The sequence below is a fragment of the Mustela nivalis genome, assembly GCF_964662115.1.
Source record: "Mustela nivalis genome assembly, chromosome: 17".
NCBI classification, from domain to species: Eukaryota; Metazoa; Chordata; class Mammalia; order Carnivora; family Mustelidae; genus Mustela; species Mustela nivalis.
This window is the reverse complement of record NC_139036.1, coordinates 25,759,171-25,780,339: the sequence shown is the minus strand read 5'-3', so window position 1 is coordinate 25,780,339 and position 21,169 is coordinate 25,759,171. Positions and strand designations below refer to the sequence as shown.

Genomic DNA, 21,169 nt, shown 5'->3' with positions numbered 1-21,169 from the left:
GTTCCCACTGTGGCTTCCCTATGACTCTAGTCTGACCACAGACATCCCACATCCCATCCTGAGGCTGAACCACAGTGGGACCTCTAGCTGCCTCCCTCCTGGGCTCAGCAGGAAGCGTGTGGCTGCTGGCTGCAGGACTGGTAAGATGCCTAAACAAGTCCTTTCTTGCCTTACTGCAGAACAGAACCCCTACCAGCCTCCAGGGCAAGAAAGCCCCCCAGAAATCCCCCACCCTCCTGAGGGCAAGCTCTGAGTTTGTCTGCTCACATCTCACAATGGCAGGGAACTGTCCTCCCAATCCTGCCTCGGAACCCCGAAGTGGATACTCTGAGTCAGAGGAGGGCCTCCACTTCCCCTTTTCTAGAGGAGTTCTCCCTGTCACTTCCTGTGGAACATCTGTTCCCCAACTCATGTCTGACCCTATAACCCTGTCACTGTCCAGCAAGAGGTGGGATGGTTGGAAATGTAAAAGAAGACATTCATTGGCCATCCTTTACATGTCAGGCAGTCTACACATGTCACTTTCTCCTAACTTCCTCTTTACAGGCAGAGATTATAGCCATAGGAGACCTAGGAAAAAACACAGGGAGCTCAGGGAGTTTAAGTCGACTTGCTTCAGCTCACACCGCTAGCAAGTGAACGAGCCAGAATGCAAGTGTGTGTCTGGCTCCACACCCCCAAATGGGACGTGTCAGTGCTGTCCAGCCCTCCCCTCGGGCTCTGCGAGCTATTTTCCTAGAATCTACAGCCCTGGCTCAGCGTCCGGGGTCCCATGCTCCCTCTGCCCAGGCTCTTTGCTGATTTCCAAGGCCCCAACAGAGGAATCTAACTGGCCCAGCTCGTGTTTTCATCTAGGCCACATAACTCCAGGCCAAACCCTCTATGGCAAGCACATGCAACTCTGCCTCAGGGTCTTCCTTGTCTGCAGCTTTTCCTACTGGAACTTTCTGGGATTACTTCTCAATAAACTACTTGCCGTCACGTCCTATTTCATGGCCACTTTTGGGGAATCCTGACCTAGGAAATGTGTGAGAGAGAGAAAAGTCAAGAGGACTCCTAGGTTGCTCGTCTGACCAGACAAGCTTCATTGTTTTAGTGGAGAGGGCCCAAGTATTGTGAGCTTGCCATGGGCTAAGCATTCTGCAGGGCCCGTTACACAGACTGTGCCAAGTAATTCTCCCCACCCCATTGTGTCATAGCACCGTACCCATCCCTATATTACCAATAAGGAAACACACTCGGAAGAATGAAGCCATTTGCCCAGGTCAGACAGCTCATAAGTGGTGGAGCTGGTTTTCAAGGGGGCGGGGGTAGGAGAGGTAGAAAGGTCATTCTTCTTTGACATTCAGCTGCCCAAAATGCATTACGCAGAAGGATCCCTGCTTCCATGTGCCAGCCCCTCACTTCCACCGGGAAAGTTCCTATTTCCTGAGAGTACAGAACCTTAATGGCCCTATTGTTCACCTTTTCACTGATGGAAAGATTGGGTGTAAGGGGGAAAAAGTACAGAGGGTGGGAAAGAATAATCAAAATATTAAGAGCTATTTTGTACTGAGTGCTAACAATGTTTTCGGTACTGGTGAATTCTTCATGTCATCTGACTTACACTTCCCAACAAGCCTTGGGGAAGGAACTGTCTGAAGTTACAGCCATTTAATAGAAGTGGGTTAGGACGAGTTCCACAGAACAATTAAGAACCAAATCAAACAACCCTCCTACACTGCTGGTGGGAATGCAAGCTGGTGCAACCACTCTGGAAAACAGCATGGAGGTTCCTCAAAAAGTTGAAAATAGAGCTACCCCACAACCCAGCAATCACACTACTGGGTATTTACCTAAAGATACAAATATCGTGATACATAGGGGCACATGCACCCAAATGTTTATAGCAGCAATGTCCACAATAGCCAAACTATGGAAAGAACCTAGATGTCCATCAACCGATGAATGGATAAAGAAGATGTGGTATATATATATATATACAATGGAATACTATGCAGCCAGCAAAAGAAATGAAATCTTGCCATTTGCAATGACATGGATGGAACAAGAGAGTATTATGCTGAGCTAAGTAAGTCAATCAGAGAAAGACAATTATCGTATGATCTCCATGATATGAGGAATTTGAGAGACAAAGTGGTGGGTTTGGGGGGTGGGAAAGGAAAAAATGAAACAAGATGGTATCGGGAGGGAGACAAACCACAAGAGACTCTCAATCTCACAAAACAAACTAAGGGTTGCTGGGGGAAAGGAAGTATGGAGAGGGTGGTTGGGTTATGGACATTGGGGAGGGTATGTGCTGTGGTGAGTGCTGGGAAGTGTGTAAGCCTGACAATTCACAGGCCTGTACCCCGGGGCTAATAATACATTATATGGTAATAAAAAAATAAAATCCAAACAGTCAGACATCCATGGACCAAGCTCCAGCCCCTCTCCTCACTGTGACTTAGCCTCAGCCTCTGTTTTCTACTTCTTCTCTTTCTATCTCTCTCTCTTTCTCTCTCTCTCTCTCTCTCTCTTTTTCTAAGAAAACAGTTCCACATCCTACTTTCTGAGCATTTCCTGCCTGGTCCCTGGGGAGAAATCAAGCCTTCTTAAGAGGTTTGAAGCAATCAAATCAGCTGCAGGACACAAGGGAGAGTCACCACTGTCAGAGATTTCCCTCCTGTTTTCGGAAGCATGAACAGGGTTGAAGAGAGATCCTGGGGGTCTGCGTGTCCGCGGTGCTGAGGTTACAAAGCAGCCAGAGTCTGTGAGATGAGAGGGTGGTTTCTTTACGGGACGGTGGTGAGTGTTTATGTGGCGGTGGTGGCGCTGCTTCAGCATCAATCATGGGGCGGTGTCAAAAATGTACATGTTACAACTTATGTACCTGTAAAAAGAAAGTTCTTGATATTTTCAGTACCTGATCACACTGGAGTGGTGGAAGAAACACTTAAACAATGACAATTAAGGGAAACTATCTCCCCTGGAATAGAGTAGTGGCGCTTCAGGGAAATACTCACAGCCAGTGTGAAGTTCAGACTCCTCGCCAGGGCTGTCTCGTACCTCCCAAGATGACTTCAGGATGCAGGGGGCACTGAAGCTGCTTTGTGGCCCTGGTTGGGGGTGAGGGATGAGGTTCTCATCCTGCCAGCTTCAGCCGATGCTGCAGTAGGATGTGGTTCATCTTGCCTTGCCCCTGAACCCTCCCGACTGCCACAGTGCCACGGCTAGGGGAACTGGTGGTTTGTTCCCTAGGGGTGGCAGGGCCTGTGGTCCCTCCCCCGCTGCTTCAGCCCCATCCAGCCCTCATCAACCTGAGTCTAGGCATGTCCTCCACCTTTTCTAAGCCACCTATTTGGGAGCCGCTGTGATGGGGTCATCAGGAGCCTCACCAGAATATCAAAAAATACTTGCTCATGTCTACAATAGTCAAACTATGGAAAGAACCTAGACGTCCATCAACCGATGAATGGATAAAGAAGATGTGGTATATATACACAATGGAATACTATGCAGCCATCAAAAGAAATGAAATCTTGCCATTTGCGACGACGTGGATGGAACGAGAGAGTATCATGCTTAGCGAAATAAGTCAAGCGAAGAAAGACAGCTATCATATGATCTCCCTGATATAAGGAAGTGGAGATGCAACATGGGGGGTTAAGGGGGTAGGAGAAGAATCAATGAAACAAGATGGGATCGGGAGGGAGACAAACCATAAGTGACTCTTAATTTCACAAAACAAACTGAGGGTTGCTGGGGGGAGGGGGGTTGGAAGAAGGGGGGTGGGGTTATGGACACTGGGGAGGGTATGTGCTATGGTGAGTGCTGTGAAGTAGGTAAACCTGGCGATTCACAGACCTGTACCCCTGGGGATAAAAATACAATATATGTTTATAAAAAATTTAAAAAAAAACAACACTTGCTCCATCCCTCATCTCAGATGGTGCAAGCAGGCATGAGTTACACCCCATCCACATCCCCAGGGAGAACTGAAGGGTTGTGTCTGATCTTGGCATCCCTTCCCCCAACCTCCACCTCCACTGATCCTCCATTTCTTCATATGATGCCTCACCCCACCTGGGTCAGGGCCCTGGTCCTTCATTTCCCCCAAAAAACTCTGATGTATGGCTATTGGGCATCAACAGATATTCACTGGAAATCTGGGCAGAGGATGAGTTCTGAATAAGATGGAGCATGAACGTAGCACAGAATAATTTAGGTGAGGACTTGAACGAAGATATCAGCCATTAAAATCCCTCCCTTAAAAATTCACAGGCCATTCCCTGCCAGAAGAAATTCCACTCCCCCAGCCTGATCTTTTCCCCCAAGACTGGGGACCTGCACGTATCTCCTCTTCTCCCTCGCAACCCCACACCGGCTCTCACACTGACCGGGAACAACTCCCACTCCTGTTTCCTTCTTGTGCAGAACAATTTAGCCCTCTCTAGGCAATGCAGGGGAAGGTGGGGGTAACGTAAGGGGTCTCCCCCTTTTTAATGAAATTTACCCATAAAGCATGTTTCCCCCTAAGCCAAAGAGTAATTCCCTCCCTCAGATTTTTGTCCTCATTTTAGACCAGCCAGTTTAACTTTAGCCAGCTCTACTGAAACAGCACTGTTGTGATGCCTCACACATTTCTTTGAATCTTCACAGTGAACAGTAGGTAATATTATTACTCTCATTTCACAAACAGGAAACCAAGACAGCATCGTTGAGTAACAGTCACTGAGTGAATCAACAACCAGGCAAGAATTTAGCCCCGGGCTTGCCTTACTGTAAAGGCCTGTGCTCCCCACCACTGCTTATCCTGGGAGAAAGAGCTAGAAGGTGAACCCATCTTCAGAACAATTCCCATGCTGTAAGGTTATCTGTGGAGATAGGAGGTGTGAACCTTTGACAGTGGGGGAGGCTGCTCTGAGGGTCCTTACTGGTCCGAGGCCCCTTCCTCCACAACCACAGCTCCTCACGAAGTCAGCCTCTTCTCTGGCAAGAGAGCCCCCACTGCAAACCCCACTGCCAAGTCATAATGGCAAACGGTCACCTTGGGGCAGACCTCACTGTCTCCAGACCTCATTTCTGCAGACAGGATTTCTCTTTCCCAAGCTGCAAACATGAGGTTCTCCCAGACCATCTATCTGATCAACATACACCCCTGGCAGACAGGCACTATACCTTTTCTACCTTTACTGGCCAAGGGGCCAAGCCCAGGAGGCCCATCAGTGTTTGCTAAAAAGAGCCTGGTTCCAACCATTACTGTTTCTTCCCTGTTTCATGGTAAGGGGTTCATCTGGTTGAAGTGACGTCACTTCACTGCGACCATTTCCTGAGCACCCACAGCACGCCAAGCATTCTATACAATGAGTTCATCTCTCCTCCGTCCCCTCAGTTCTGTAGCAGTCCGCCCCCTTCCCAGGGAAGGGAATCATCTAGCAAGATGGAGTTCCTTGAGCTTCCACAGTGCAAGAAGCAGAAGCTGGAATTCGAACCAAGCTTGAGCAACAACAAGGCTCCTGCTGTTTCCACTAGGAGACAGTCTCAGTCAGAGGAGATAATGATCTACTCTACCCTACAAAGGGGGATCAAATGTCACCCCCTTTGGGGAAAGGCACATAAGGCTGTATTTTCAGTGTCAAAATGTGATTCTAAAATCCACTTCCCTGAAGGGTGTCCTGGGGCTTGGAGTGAGGCTGGTACAGAGAGCACCCCCTGGGTGAGTCAACGCCAGAGAACCCCCCGGAGAGGGCTGGTACTCTCACTGGACTGAGGGATAAAAGAAGCTCTAAGTCTGGGACTGGAAACTCCATGGGAATTTTCCCCAGACATCTGGGCACCGCCTGTCAGATGACTACAAATAGATCAGAAATTCACATGACATAAAATTCTAAAGATACAAAAAAATAGACAATAAAAAAGAGGTCTGCCTCTTACCCCTGTTCCCCCACTGCCTTCCCATTATCCTTCTCAACCAGAAAGGAAAGTAAGTGTTAGCAGTTTGCATCTAGGTATTTATAAGCATAGCTGAGTCTTTTGTTTGGTTTTTCCATATGCGTAGCATACTACATAAGCCATTCTGTCCCTTGCTTCTTTTACTTAGTGTATCTTAGAGACCATTCCATTTCTGCATGTAGGGACCTGCTTCACTCTTTTTAGCAGCTGCCTGACATTCCAGTATATGGAAGTGCCAGAATTAATCAATCCTTTACTGACGGCCCATGAGATTGTCTCTAATCTTTATTACTATCAAACCGTGCATATCTTGTACTCACGTTGTACACGCAAGTCTATGTGTAAGATAGATCCCTAGATGTGGGATTGCTAGAGAGAGCTTATTAAATACAACATGTGCTTTTAGGTGTTGAATAGATTTTGCCAACTTCTCTCCCTCCATAAAGGCTGTAGCCATGTGTCATCCACTGCCAATGAAAGACAGCACGGGGAGTGATTTTTATATGAAGAAAAGACTTTCAGCTGGAAGAGAGGAGCTGAGGGGCAGACAGGGAAGCCCGTGCCTCGCCCAGACATTCATCCTAGGACAGCAAGTGACAAAGATGAGCCAGCACCACCAACAGGCTGCTCTCTGCAGGCAAGCCACCCATTTTACAGATAAGAAAACATGCTCAGAGAGTTGACATGCCTCACCCCGAGTCCTGGCCTAGAACCCCTCAGTCCAGGGCCCATTCCCCCAGCCCATGCATGCTTCCCCCACTGGTCACAGCTCTCCTCTCCTGTGCTGACTTGAACCCAGCTCCTTCCCACTGTGAGCTGAAAATAATTGGGCCACCCACATGGTTTGGGCTTCCACTTGTCATTTCATTCCCACCCACAGGAAACCAGGACCTGTTCCCACACATACACACTCCCCCAGCTGGTGTTTCCAGCTTACTTGGGGCCCAGCTTACTTGGAGCCTTGATTTTTCACTTCTCTGGGGTGGACATTCATCCACCAGACTAAGGAACTGAAAAACTCAACGGACTCTCTCCATGGTTACTGCTTGGTGGTGGACAGTGAGGGCGTCAAAGAAGCGAGAGTCACCCATGAGTCGTGGGTGGTATCGTCAGTCACTCTGGAAATAGAAGCAAGCATGGTGAGAACAGTGCTCTGCCCCTGTACTTAGAAAGTTCCTTTGCATCCTTTAACTCATTTGCCCTCCCCAGCAGTTCTCTGGTTTAGGCAAGGCAGGAAGTCTTACATTCATTCCTCCCATCTCATAGATAAGGAAAAGGGGCTATGATTTTCTACTGTTCTGGAAGAGCAGAGACTAGAGGCGGACCCAGGTTTTCTGGTGTCTAATCTGGCCATACACTGTTCTGCCCACCATAAGCAATCTCCTGGTGGATGAGGCCCCCACAAAAACCATCCCTTAACTGCCCACAACCAGAATGAGTCCCTGTGCCCCCAGCAATGTTGTTGGGGACCCTGCAATACATGGATGTACATAAATTCCTTTCCCTGGATCCTCATCTTTGTTCTGGCTTCACAGATGCATCCTTCAAAGGAGACCCTTGGGTGTTTCTGATGCGTGGCTTTGCAGTACATCTAAGTGCCTGGCATGGCCTGGGGAATGGGACGGGTCCTCAACAAGGGTGCGTTGCTCAGTTGGCTGAAAGGACAGAAGGGTGGATGGGTGGACGGATGGCTGATGTGTGGGTGGAATATTGGTTGAATTTGTCTCTTTGATTATTTTCACTTTTCCACACGGCATGTGTTACCCCTTCCAAATATCACATGGACATCCTTTCACGGAATTACTTCTCTCCCAGGGTATGCAGTCTCAGCGGTACTGCAAACCAGGTGCTCTATCTTCTCCCAGCCAAGAAGCAAGAAAATGACACAAGCTTGGCTGGTCATCCTCTCTCCCCGAGGTCTGTGAATCCTTAGTAGATGCGGATGTGGGTAGGAAGAACAGCTGGAGTACACTTCTTTCAAAAGTGGCACCCTGATGAGACGGTCAGGTAATACCTGCTGCCCAAACACCCAGAGCTTTTCTGGTTTCCTACTACTCTTTTTCCAAGTCAGGCTCACCAATGCTCTGTCCATTCTACAAGCCACTCAACATTACGCCCCTGGTATATTACCTTCCTGCTCACATGAGCCAAAGTTGTTTTCTGTACTTACAATGAATTTTAAATGGCACAGATCAGAGATGAATGAGTGGACGAGTAGACGGTTGGGTGGAGGAATGGAAAGAGATGAGAGCATGGGGGAGTCAAAGAGCAGAGTGGGAAGCACGTGGATAAATGCAGCACTACCTGGAAAGGACTTGACGGACCAAGTGTTGAGTCCCAGGCCTTGGAAGGCTGGGAAGGAGGGGAGGCATGATGACCTTTCCATCTTGCCTGTGGTGGGGAGGTGATGTGAACTGGTTTTAGGGGCAACAGGACACCTACCCCCAAAGTCCTCCTTTAGTCTTCTATCTTTTGACTGAGAAAGCCTCCAGAAATAAGACTGTCATACCTCCATTTCCTAGATAAGGAAACTGAGGCCCATAAAGGGAAAGTGATTCCCTAAAATCACTGGGCTAAAAAAAATTTTAGGCTGGGGTGGGACTCAAACTCAGGTCCTAATTCCCAGTCCCTTGCTGTTTTCACTGCTTCGTGAAAGCTGCCTCTGTGAGGAATGACTAAGATGTAGAATTTCCAAATTCCATTTTGAGGAAATTCCCCAAGGGGACTTCCTCACCCAGGCTGGATGTCCTCAAAAATGTCAATGTCTCAGGAAGTTCTAAGGCCCCTATGGTAACCTGAATGTTCTGCAGGCCCCTGTGCTGGGGAGGCAGGGGGGCAGGGCTGGTGGAGGAGTTTGGGGAAGCAATGTAGAGGAGAAGAAAGAGACTGGGGACCCCCATCCCTGAGAATGGATGCAGGGCAAGAAGGGGCTTCCCAAGGCCAGCTCCGAAAAGGGGCAGGATCCAGACCACAACCACAAGAGTCCTGTAAGATTCTGTAACTTGTGTCATTTCCTTTCTAAGCCTGTCTGTGAAACTCTTTGAGAAAGGGTCTGCATTCTGGCTGTGGGCACCACCAGGAAGGGAAGAGGGGGCCATATGTCACCCCACAACCAAGTTTGGAGCGAGAGAGAGAAATCCAGTGAAGGACAGAGCATGGAGGCCGAGTCTCTGAAGTCCAAGGCACGGAGGGTGAGAAAGCTTCGGGCAGGCCTGAGTCATCACCATTTTCAACATATTTTCTTCCTAATAAGTGAAATAATGCCTAACGTGACCAGCACGGTGTCTAATAACTAATGGAAAATATGGTCAACTCCCCCTCCCCCGCCCCCATGTCCCTTAACACTGAGCTGAGATGAACACCCCTACTCGGTGAGGGAGCATGGGGAGACGTGGAGTGGAGAAGCCCTGGAGCCTGGACACTTGGAGGAAGAAAGGGAAGGAACTGTGATCCCCATATCTGCTTGTGCCACGAATGGTGCTGGGCAGGTGACCAATTGTCTTTTAATCCTGAGGCATCCTCAAGAGCTGGATATTCTTTGTCCCATTTTCAGAAGGGAAACCAAGATTGTGGAACAGTTAATAGCTTGTCCAAAGACATACAGAGAGGAGGTCATCTGTCTGATTGCTACCCCAAGTGTGTCCTTCTTCACCAGGCTTTCCCGCGGGGACGGGGGACAGTGGAAAGGAGGGAGCGGTCGTGTTGTGGGAGTAGGCGCAAAGAAAATGGCTGCTTCTGGCAAACATGCTGGGGGAAACAGAACCATAAAACAGACTCCCAAGCATCAGGAGGAGTAGCACCTGAGATCAGCTGGCACTCAGCAAATCTGTAAGAACAGATGCTTCTCCCTGGGCCCCCCTCCCAGGGCTGCCCCAACCCCGAGGCATCCTGTGGTGGGCTCCTCCAGTAACCTGAGGCGGTGAGCTTATCAACAAACACACCACAGGCTGCCGAAAACAAGCGGGTGTACTCAGGCAGCTGTCCCATGTGGTGAAAGCGAGAAGCGTGCGGGGAGGCCGAGCTGCAGCCCTCCAGGCCAAATGTGATTGAAACTATTAAAAAAAAAAAATTGTCACAGTTCATACCCCTGACCTGGTGAAATGCACTGGAGGTGCATGGGGCGGGGGGAAGGTGCAGGATAGAATGGCACCGAAAGAACAGATCAGACCAAAATGAAAGGCAAGGTGTGGCAGGAAGAGTCCTGGGTAGGGGTTCGAATCCTGCTCCCCTCCCCCACTGGGCAATTCCTTCGTGTGGCTGCCCCTTCAGACCCTCCAACAGCCCAGCCAGAGTACCCAACCCAGGCAGGGCCCTGTGGACACACGGGTGAGAGGGCAGCTAGCTGGCTCCTGGGAGAAATACTCATATTTGTAAACAAGGACAGGGGAGGGACGCAGCCAGGGAGCAGCTCTCCCAATTTGCAGACGGAGAAAATCAAGGCTCCTCGGGAGGAAACGACTTGGCCTCGGGCTTCTCTCGGGGCTCAGACTGGGATTCCTAGAGAATAGAGGGACTTTCCCTGCTTTGGGCCTTTTTTTAAAAAGCAGCCAGAAAAAAACAGAGCCACAGGATCCTGAGGGGAACTCCAGGTCTGAGCAAAGCTTTGGAACCCAGAGGGCACGAGGTTTGGCTTTCTTTGCCTGTCTTCAGTTTTCTAACATCACAGTGTGAGGCTGGGCAGGCAGCCAGCTGAGCTCAGGGAAGGAATGAAAGAGGAGAAGGGAGACTGGGCCAGGAGGGTGAGGGAGGACCTGCCCTAGGCTGGAAAGAGTGTGTGTCTAGCTCTAGCGAGGAATGGACTCACATCTGGGAGTGGGAGGGGAGCTGATGACAACCAAGCCCTGTGAACTCAAGAGTCAAAGAGCCTGCTGGATCTCTTGAACCTCATACACGCAAAACTACGTATGTCTGTGTAGGCCTCGAAAGCATTCACAGCTCTCATCAGATTTTTTTTTTAATATTTTTTTTATTTATTTGCCAGAGAGACACAGCGAGAGCAGGAACACCAGCAGGGGTAGTGGGAGGAGGAGAAGCAGTCTTCCCGCCAAGCAGGGAGCCCGATGTGGGGCTCGATCCCAAGACCCTGGGGATCCTGACCTGAGCCGAAGGCAGGCGCTTAATGACTGAGCCACCCAGGCACCCCTCTCGCCAGATTCTTAAAGGGCTCTATTGCCCAAAACAGGCTGGAAGCAATCTCTCACTTCACAGACGAAACTGAGACCCAGAGAAGGTGAGCACCCTGCTGGAGGTCGGCAGTGAGAAGTAATACAGCCGCGTGCAAACCTAGGAGTCCGACTCCAAAGAACCCATGCACTGACTCGAGATGCTATAGGAAGTTACTCAGATTAAACCGGCATGAATTTAGCATTTATCATGTCCAAGATTTTGATGGCAATCACGGGGAGAATACAAAAAGCAACTAGAAAAGAAAGACCATAAGATGTTGTTACTTTGTCCAGAGAGTAAAGACCAGAAGAACACAAAGGTGACTCATGATAAAGGAGGCTATTTTCACTTGTCACTGTCCAGTGCTCAGACCACCACACACACACACACACACACACACAGAGCACACACGCGCGCGCGCGCACACACAGCAGGGGGCAGGTGGCTGACTTGCTCACGTGGCATCTGCAGCACCCACAACAGAGTCTGGCTCACAGCAACTCCCAGGAGTAGTTTGCAGGTGAACAAGGACTGACTGAGGGGGTGTAGACCAAACGCACTGGTTGGGGGTGGAGGTAGGGCAGGGAGGGCTTCATGATGTTTCTACCTCCCCTTACAGTCTCCTAAGCACATCCACCGTCATTACTCTCCTTGGTCCTCTTGACCACCCGTGCATGGGTCACAAAGAAAGGTGTCCCCCGTTTTCAAGGACATGAAAGGCTGGGCGAATCATAAGGATAGTCGCCATTCATTGAACCCGCACCTTGATTTCCTCATGGAAGCAGGACCTTAGAACCAGAGAACCTACTACTAATTCCACGAGTCCAAACCGGAATTTGCGCAGAAGGTAGTGAGAGGTAGAAACAGAATTACGAGCAGGGTCTTCCCCCCTTCTTGTCGCCACAGTCCACTGGAACCACCAGAAGGGATGAAACATACTCCTGAAATACCCATTGCCTCTTCCTGCTCAGCAACACCACCATCCTACCTCCCCCTACTCCCACTTCCACACACACACACTTACAGCAGGAAGTTCACCAGAACTTAAGGATGAGCATCACATGGGTCCATCTCACTTCGTAACTCAGCTAGGGTCCTAACTCAGCATATTTGGTGTCCAGGAAAATACTTTGCTTTCTTCCTCAAAGAGGGAAACTGAGATCAGAAAAAGGAAACAGAAATAGAGCTCACATTGAAAACCTGAACCTTAGCAGAAGCTTCAGGATTTCTCTAGAAACAATGCAGGGTAGTAGAAAGTCTGTAAACCCAGACAGACTTGGGTTCAATGTCAAGTTCTACCACCGCAGGCTATGAGACCTCAGCAAGTCCCTTAACCTATGCCTAACCGACCCATCTGCTTAAAAACCAACACTTTTTGTGACACAGCTCACTAACCCATGTTAACTGGGAGTCTGATCTAGATGGCTGAAAAGCCTAAAGTATAGAATATACCTAAAGGGACTGCCATTATAATAACATGATGATAATCACTAACATTATTAAGTACCTAACACACATCAGGCATGGTACTAAGAGCTTTACACACGAATACTTTTATAGGAACTTAACTGTCTCAACAGCTGGGGGGGGGCATTATTATTACCACTGCATTAGAGATGAGGGAACTGGAGCCAGAGAGATTAAGTACCTGGCCAAAGGCTGTCTAATAAATGGGGAAAACACCAAAGCCCCTGCTCTTGACCACCAGGCTACACGGCCTCCCACACGTTTAGTAACTTGGGGGACTGTGTGAGGGAAACAGTTAAAGCAGGCAAACCATTACTGTGTGGACAGATGAAGGTTTCAAAAGTGCCTTCCATGTGTTTCTTTAAATGAGATGGCCATGGTTTTCAAAACTGCATTTCTACTGTAAATGGGTGAATGAGTCATGAGGCGGAGAGGAGAGGCTTCCTAGGACAGGCTAAGGGCAGCAGCCGGCACCTAGACAGGACGCAGCAACCGTTAACTGCCTGACTGAGGTGACTCAGTGGAAAAGGCTTGAGCCTGGTCATCAGAAGCACCTCGGTGCAATCCCACTGATCAGCCATGTGACCCTGAGGACCTTACTGACCTTTTCTGTGAAATGAAAATAACCACCCTTCCTCAAAGTCACTGTGAGGAGAAAGGAGATAAGGTCTTCCCATTCCGGGTGATTCAGTCACCCTCAGACCCCAAGTTACATAGGTCACAAGAGTTAGTAAGAAAACGTTCTCGGTATAAGATTATATATTTTTTTTAAGTTATGTATTTTTTTAATTTGTTTGCTCTTGCCACTGTTGCTAGACAACTTTCTCTTAGATAATTCAGATGTCAACCTCAGCCCAGCCCAGGCCAAACTGTCAGCATTCTGAAATATCCAAATAGGGATGGATGAAGAGGGCACCTGGGTGGCTCAGTCGGTTAAATGTCGGCCTTCAGGTCAGGTCATGATCTCAGGGTCCTCGGATCAAGTCCTGCACCAGGCTCCCTGCTCTGTGTCTGCTTCTCCCTTTGCTCCTCCTGCTCATGTCGCTCTCTTAAAAATAAATGAAAATCTTAAAAAAAAAAGGAATGGATGAAGATTTACTGAACTCAAGTCTTTGGAATGGAGTAGGGACCTTGTCTTTAATCAAGACCACCCCATGGGTTCAGTTCAAGGATGTGCTCAACCATGAGCATTATCATGGTAGGGGCATACTGAGTGCACAGGGCACTGACGCGGATTCTGATTCCGCTGTTCATTTGCTGTGTGTTCTTAGCAAGTCATTTCTACTCTCTGGGCCTCAGTTTCCTCCTCTGCAATTGAAGAACATGGAAGAAATGATCCCTAGGGTCCTCTGCAGCTTTCAAATCCTGTCACTTTTGTATCCGAGATCTTAGAAATGAGAGGGGATCCCAGCAATTGCTGAATTTCTTCATCTGTAAAATGGGAAAAATGAGCATAATAATAGTACATGAGCTGACCTGGAAGATCTTTAGAATAGTGGCTGGCACCCTAGGGTGGGTTTTCTCACCTCCTTTGGGGGCTAGATGTCAGAGAACCTTCCCTTCCATGCATGAGAGGGGAAACACGGATCTGTAATGCATGAGCAAGAAATACGGATCTGTAACGCATGTGGTTGAAAGTGACCAAATAAACACTCAGTTTATTTCTAATCCATCCTAACTGCCCCCGCCACCCCCGGGGAAGCATCCTCTGGACCTCTGATAAGCACCCCTGTCCCAAAAGAGGAAGCTGAAGATGCCATCAGAGGAAGAGGTTTTCCACCACCCGTGCTTATATTAGCTCTTCTGGAGGGCAAAGAAGGAACAGATGAGCTCATGCTGGATCAGAGGTAGTGAGGAGGAGAGAGAGAAAGAGAGACTCAAATTTCCGGAACCTATTTCAGTTTTCTTTTCCGTTTTCTGCAATTTCACTTATGATACCAAGCAGTACGTGGCTGCTGTTTTGGAAACTCCCCTTGTGGGGGGCGACCCTACTACTGGCCTGACTCTATAAAAGGGCCAGCCTCAGCTTCAGAAGATCCCCACCGAGGTTCCTGAGACAGCCGGTGCCTCTCACGCAGCCTCCACCCACAGGTACCATGAAGGTCTCCGCAGCTACCTTTGCAGTCCTCCTTGCCACCGCCACCTTCTGCGCTCCTGCCTCTGCCTCCCCATGTAAGTCAGGTCCAGCCTAAGGCCAGACCCTCACACTGGCCCAGACTTTGCCCTCCTTTAGCTGCGGCATTTATGCTGTCTGAACCCGATAATTTACCTTCCTATATATTGCTTTGCCTAGACGTCCAGCTGTCCCAAGAGATCTCAAAGCCACTTCATGGCAGGGACCTCTCTCTGCTCAATTTTTCTGTCCTCAGGATCTACACCCAAGCCTTTCAGGGGCTGAGTGTGGACCGATGCCGGGGATATTAGCGGGCAGAGGCAGCCTAGCCGGACCTTGAAACACAGCTAACTCAGGCCTATCATCAGCAGTGTTTCTAAGAAACTTCTAAGGTTGGGACAGTCCTATTCTACCCATTTCACAGATGGAAAAAGTGGGGCTTAGGAGAGGATTTTAACTTTTTAACTTTTTATTTTTTTAAGATATATTTGAGAGAGAGGGAGGGAGAGAGTGGTGGGGAGGGGCCAAGAGAGAGGAAAAGAGAAAGTCTCCAGCAGACTCTTACTGAGCAAAGAGTCTGACACAGGGCTCAATTCCACCACCTCAAGATCATGACCTGAGCCGAAATCAAGAGTGGGACACTTAAGCGACTGAGTCACCCAGGCATCCTAGGAGAGGATTTTTTTTTTTTAAAGCCTTGTATGGATCAAGTATTATGCTGACTGCTCTGCATGTACCATGTCATCTAATACTTGCCACTACTCTTAGAGTGGCTGAGCTTGACTTTCTGATGGAGAAACAGGGGCCCAGAGGAGTCAAGTAACTTGCCTAAGGTCACACAGCTAAAGTGGGAAAACCGGTGTTCAAAGTTCTATCTGGCTTTTAAACACTCCTACTCTACTGGGAAGGGGCAGCGGACACTTTCCAGTGTCATCCTGAATTAACTGACCAACAAAAAGTCCTCCTTCTCTGTTCAGAGCCCTTCTTACCATGCCTCAGCCAGGATGCCTTGCTCCCAGGATGCAATACACATCCTCAGGTCCCTCTTAGGGGTTGAGGCTGAGCCATGAAGTCTGAGTTTTGGAAGCCTCCTCCCAACCCACCATAGGTCTCAAAGCAACAAAGTTCTGAATCCATCAAGGATCCCAGGCGGGCAAGAATAAGGGCAAAGGGCCCAAGACGAGCTGGGAGGAAGCCCGGCATATCCATAGAACCAAAAGCAAAGGGTTATGGTGTAGAAAGATACAAGTAAGGCTCAAGGATTAGATGATGGATTGCAGAGATCTTCTCAGCCCTCTTTTAGAATCCCCCACTCTGTTACCGTGTTTCCATGGCCAAGTGACTTTACCTCTCTGAGCTTCAGTTTCAGCCAAAGGAAGATAACAGTCGACTTATCCAAGATAATGTACCCAGCACTATACCCCGCGAGTAATGGCAATGAATACAGGTGTCTCCTTGCTTTCTCCTCCCAGATGCCTCGGACACCACCCCCTGCTGCTTTGCCTACATCTCCCGCCGACTGCCCTTCACCCACATCCAGGAGTATTTCTACACCAGCAGCAAGTGCTCCATGCCAGCGGTCGTGTGAGTCCCAGACCTGTGGACCGTGGAGGGCAGGGGGGTGGGGGGGCGGTGAGTAAGGGACACCTTTTATCCCAGAGCCAGTACCCCCAGGAGCCCTCTAAGAGGGTACCCTATCCACTCCTACCCATCTTCCAGCTGCTCAGGTAGCCATAGTTCCCCCCTCGGTAACTTCAGATCCCCCCACCACCCACTATCACATAGAAAATTAGACAAGCAGTTCCCGGGGCTGTTCTCCCCACTCTGACGGACTGGGTCAGGTCTCTGATCTTTATGAGTATGACTTTTACTGTGATATGACCTACCATTCCCCTGCATGGAGAAAAGATCGACACAATCCTCTCTTTCCAATTAAGAACCCTACATTCCCCCATATCCTACACCCTACTGAATCCACCTATAACCTCAGAAGATCTAAGGAGGAGAGCCCGGGCCCTAGTTACAGCCAAGTCTATTTAAAAGAAAATTATCAATTGGTGAGGAAACAAGGACATGAGATTCTTTTAAATATGCAAACTAATGCATTTGAAAAAATTAACAGTCTACTACCTAGAAAGAGCCTACACTCTATCAAATGCCTTACTTATACCAAAATTTCAGCACAACAACCCTTACAGGTATGTGTAACTCTCTCCACATTTTAGATAATGAATCTGAGACCCAAAGAGTTTTGGTGAGTTGCACAGTAGGGACAGAGCCTATTCTTGGAGCCTCCTCTTTCTACTACAGAAAGGTCAACAGCGATAATTGCTTAAGAAATTTAAGATAGAGACTTAAAAAGTGAAAATGGGGGTAATCATGATGTTTCCTATCTAATGGTAAGGTCTTGTTTTTTTTGTTTTTTGTTTTTTGTTTTTTTTTAAGATTTGTGGAGAGGGAGAGAAAGAGAAAGAGAGAGAGCACAAGCAGGGGGAATGGCAGGCAGAGGGAGAAGCAGGATCCTCACTGAACAGAGGGCCCAATGCAGGGCTCAATCCCAGAACCCTGGGATCATGACCTGAGCCAAAGGCAGACGTTTAACTGACTGAGCCACCCAGGCATTCCACAAAGTTTTTTTTAATCCAAAAATTCCTGGGACACTTGCAAAGCTATAGGTATTCAGAATTGGCTTTCGTTCTGGTGAGTCCTTCAAAGGAGAGTGGTAATTTTAACTTTTATCTTAACTACTTATTACTTAACTACCCATTTTATCTCTGAAAATAAGTATTTTTCAAAAGAAAGAAAGTCTTATTTGAGTACCTGTTACGGGCAGGTAGAGATGAATAAACCACCATCCCTGCCCTATTGGACTCATAGTCTGATACAAGGAAAAGACAGATACAAAATGTCTAGAGCAACCCTTGCACAAAGAGACATTACAAAAGGAGAGAGGGAGCACATCCAGCCTCAGAGGTGAGGGAACCTTTGCTGCAACAGGTGTTCAAGAAAAGCCCAAGGTACTGGGGACATTAGGCTGAGCGAATGCTGCCAGGACTGTCCTTTGGTTGAGGCAGCGTTCCCATGTAGAAAAGCAAGGAGGCTGGGGCGCCTGGGTGGCTCAGTGGGTTAAAGCCTCTGCCTTCAGCTCAGGTCATGATCCCAGGGTCCTGAGATCGAGCCCCGCATTGGACTCTCTGCTCAGCAGGGAGCCTGCTTCCCTTCCTCTCTCTCTGCCTGCCTCTCTGCCTACTTGTGATCTCTGTCTGCCAAATAAATAAATAAAATATTTTAATATAAAAAAAAAAAAAAAAGAAAGAAAAGCAAGGAGGGTCTCGAGTGTCCACACGAGGACCCAAAAGTGTTAGAGCGAGTGAGAGGAGCTGGCACAGGGAAAGCCTAGAAAGTCAGGTTCAGTTAAGAGGCTGTTATGGTTACCCAGGTGAGTGGTATTGAGGCTCAACAGGACCTGAAGGGGAAGGGAAGGAGAGACGTGGTAGGAAACCATCACAGGAGGAGCCAACAAGCCCTGGCAGGGGAGGGGAGGTCAGGGAGGTCAGTAACAAGGACGAGAGGGGGTTAAGGGATACTTGGGTTTCTACCCAAACGGCTGGAGAAGTACGGACTCCCCTCTTCCCCAAGTCTCAAGGAAGAGCCGTTGAAAGAGGAAAGAGCCCACGCACCAGCACGAAAACCCTGCAGCAGTGTCCAGCAGGAAGCGTGAGAAGAGGCGGGAGATAGGACATTCTTTGATAGGAGGAAAGGGTCTCCTGAGACGGGAGTGGCGATCTTGAGCAGAGTCTTGGGGAGCGCTGGCTCCAGAGCTAGTCAGCCTGGGTTAGAATCCCAGCTGTGCCTGTTGGCAGCTGCAGGAGCTCAGAGCCAACAGGCAGCTAACCCCTCTGAGCCTCCATTTCTCCATCTGTGAAATGGAGTCAAAGGGAGAACAAGGAAATGAAACATGAAGTTGGAATATATCCTAACACACAGCCTGGTAAGTGTTAGCTTCTCCTCCTTCTCCAAACGTACAGTTATACACACAGAAGTGACAGGTAAAACATGAGCGAAAACAGTTCATTCACTAAATCACTCGATAAACACCTATTGGGCGCCTGCCCTGTGCCAGACCAAGGGCCAGAGACTCGGGAGAAATACACAGAAAAGGGCAGCAATTCTGAGAATACCAGCGCTCAAGGGGCAGGCCAAGGAGGCTCCTCCCAAGAGAACAGGCGAGAAGAGAAGCAGGAGGGAAGTCAGGCACGTAGGGGGTCCCCAAAATGGGGGAGAGAAGCTTAACCAGGAGGGGTTGTTCCTCAGTCTCACATTCTTCAGGAGGAAATGGAGGTCTGAGAAACCCTCAACCCAGATACTCGTTTCCTGCCCTTTTGATTTCCTGGCTACAGGCTGAGGGGGCTGAGAAGAGAGGATAGCAAGTCTGTAGGATTTCCTGTCTGACTCGTGGCTTGAACAAGGGCAGGGGCTTGGTTTGAAGCTCCCTCGCCACCCCAAATAAGCAAACACACACTAGGAGGCATGAGAGCCCAGCATACTACTCTACCTGCTCCCTTTCTCTCCTTGGCACACCAGAACGGAAGGAAGAGAGATGACCAAGAGGCTCAGAGTCTCAGAAAAGGGAAGGCGGCTTCCTGGAGCACAAACACTATATCCAGGATAGAACTTCAGAAGAAACCAAGAAAGCCTCATGGTCACCAGACGACCTAAGTCTTCACTTTGTCTGAAAACATCTGGGCTGTTAAGGTGCAGGAAAACATCCTAAAGAAGACAAAAGGAGAAAGGTCCAAGTAGACAGGCCTGGCCCCAAAGTAACATGTTAACGGACAGCACTGCTCTAGGCCTACAGTCTCGCCTAGATAGAAACAGTCTCCCAGCAAACAGGTGGGGCAGGCAGCTGAACTGAGCCCCGCAGGCTTTTATACCTCCAACCTTGCCATCAATACCTGTGGAGATAAAGCCTCGACCTCCCAGAGGCCTCCACATGCCAGCCCAGTAATGGACAGAAGTGCTTTGGCCATGGCTATACCTCGGGGCCACTGACCTCTCTGAGCGCTCATGCCCAGTACCAGGACCTTTGGTGTTATGTTGCTCTGATCCCTCCTAAAGAAGAATCCCACAACATTCCAATACATGCGTGGTATTTTCCAGAACTCCACAATACTATCTCATTGTGAGTCTCACAAGAACAGTGCAAAGTAGGAATTATTTCTATCTATATTTCAGAGGCAAACAAATAGATTCGGAGGCCCTAAGTGATTTTCCAGGGTGAATCCACTCATGAATAATGAAATCAAGACTCAGGGTCATGTCCTTCTGTCATCCACACACACACTTAGATGTATTCATTTGTTGAGTGTTTCCCGGGCGTCTACTGCGTTATCTAGAGCCCAATCACATGTTTGGTCTTTTTAGCACTTCTTATCTCTCACCTATTCAACCATGACTCCGTTCCTAGAAGACACCTCTTTTTCTCACATCTTGAGCACCTGGCACAGGGTCTGAAATTGAGAAGCCCTGAGAAAAAGCTAGTAGTTGACCAGATCAACCCTGGACTCCTCAGGCTCTGCATGCCCTTACCTCTTCAGACTGCACGGGTTTGTGTGGGAGTTAAAATACACACAGATCTGCTTTTAGCTTGGAGCCCTACAACCCAACAGGAGAGGAAATATCCTTTCCTTAAAAGCTACAAATCCAGCCATACAGAGCTCCGAGGGCGCCCCACCCCAGTACCATCATCCCTTTGTGGCTCAATCCACCTCATTCCCAAAAATGGCTGTCCGAGTGCTAACCAGGTCTCATCCTTTCCTCTTCTCCCACAGCTTTGTCACCCGGAAGCACCGCCAAGTGTGTGCCAACCCACAGAAGAAATGGGTGCGGGACCACATCAACTCTTTGGAGATGAGTTAGGATGGAGGGCGTCTTGAACCTGAACTCATGCAAACTTCCCTAGTGCTTCTTGTTCTTGTCTTAACCAGCTTGGGAAACTCCCCCCAAACCCCTACTCCCACTTCCCCCAGGGAGGGCACAGATCCCATCACCCAGCAGCAGCTATAAAAGCCTCCTCCACCTAAAGCCCCCAAGGGCTCCTGAGGCTCTGCCTTGTGTACCCAAAGCCCCTCAACTATTTGGTCCTAGCTCTGCAATCAGAAAGGAAGTCAGCCTGCCTCGGGAGGTGAAGAAAGGGGGAAAACTGGGCTCCTTCGGTAAATCCTGTGGCCACAGCTTCTCTCTCAGCCCCTCACTGGGAAGGGCTGACTGGCACAATGTGAGAAATCAGCTTCCCATTAAAATTCTCCATGCAGTTACCAAGCTGGCTCCTGGTTTGATTGCCTCCTCAGGAACCCTCCTTCCTCACAAGCATTAAGTAATTAGCTACATATCGATTTTAACTGTCCTGTCTTTTAAGCATTCTTTAGCAGAGAGAGAGAGAGAGAGAGAGAGAGAGAGAGAGAGAGAGTGTGTGTGTGTGTGTGTGTG

The 21,169-nt window shown here is 48.9% G+C and overlaps 1 protein-coding gene and 1 long non-coding RNA gene across 2 annotated transcripts; one reads left to right on the top strand and one right to left on the bottom strand.

The window, feature by feature from the left end:
• Nucleotides 1–3,012: 3,012 nt before the first annotated feature.
• On the bottom strand, nucleotides 3,013–20,503 carry LOC309851765. The gene is made up of 4 exons (XR_014304917.1): nucleotides 20,270–20,503; nucleotides 14,094–14,155; nucleotides 6,888–7,052; nucleotides 3,013–3,098 (listed from the first exon to the last, which is right to left on the bottom strand). It is a non-coding gene; the product is annotated as an uncharacterized lncRNA (long non-coding RNA).
• CCL5 (C-C motif chemokine ligand 5) lies at nucleotides 14,385–21,001 on the top strand. Its single transcript, XM_082707425.1, has 3 exons — nucleotides 14,385–14,739; nucleotides 16,153–16,264; nucleotides 20,512–21,001. The coding sequence occupies exons 1-3, from the start codon at nucleotides 14,664–14,666 to the stop codon at nucleotides 20,597–20,599; spliced, it is 276 nt and encodes a 91-aa protein (XP_082563551.1). The 5' UTR covers nucleotides 14,385–14,663; the 3' UTR covers nucleotides 20,600–21,001.
• Nucleotides 21,002–21,169: the final 168 nt, after the last annotated feature.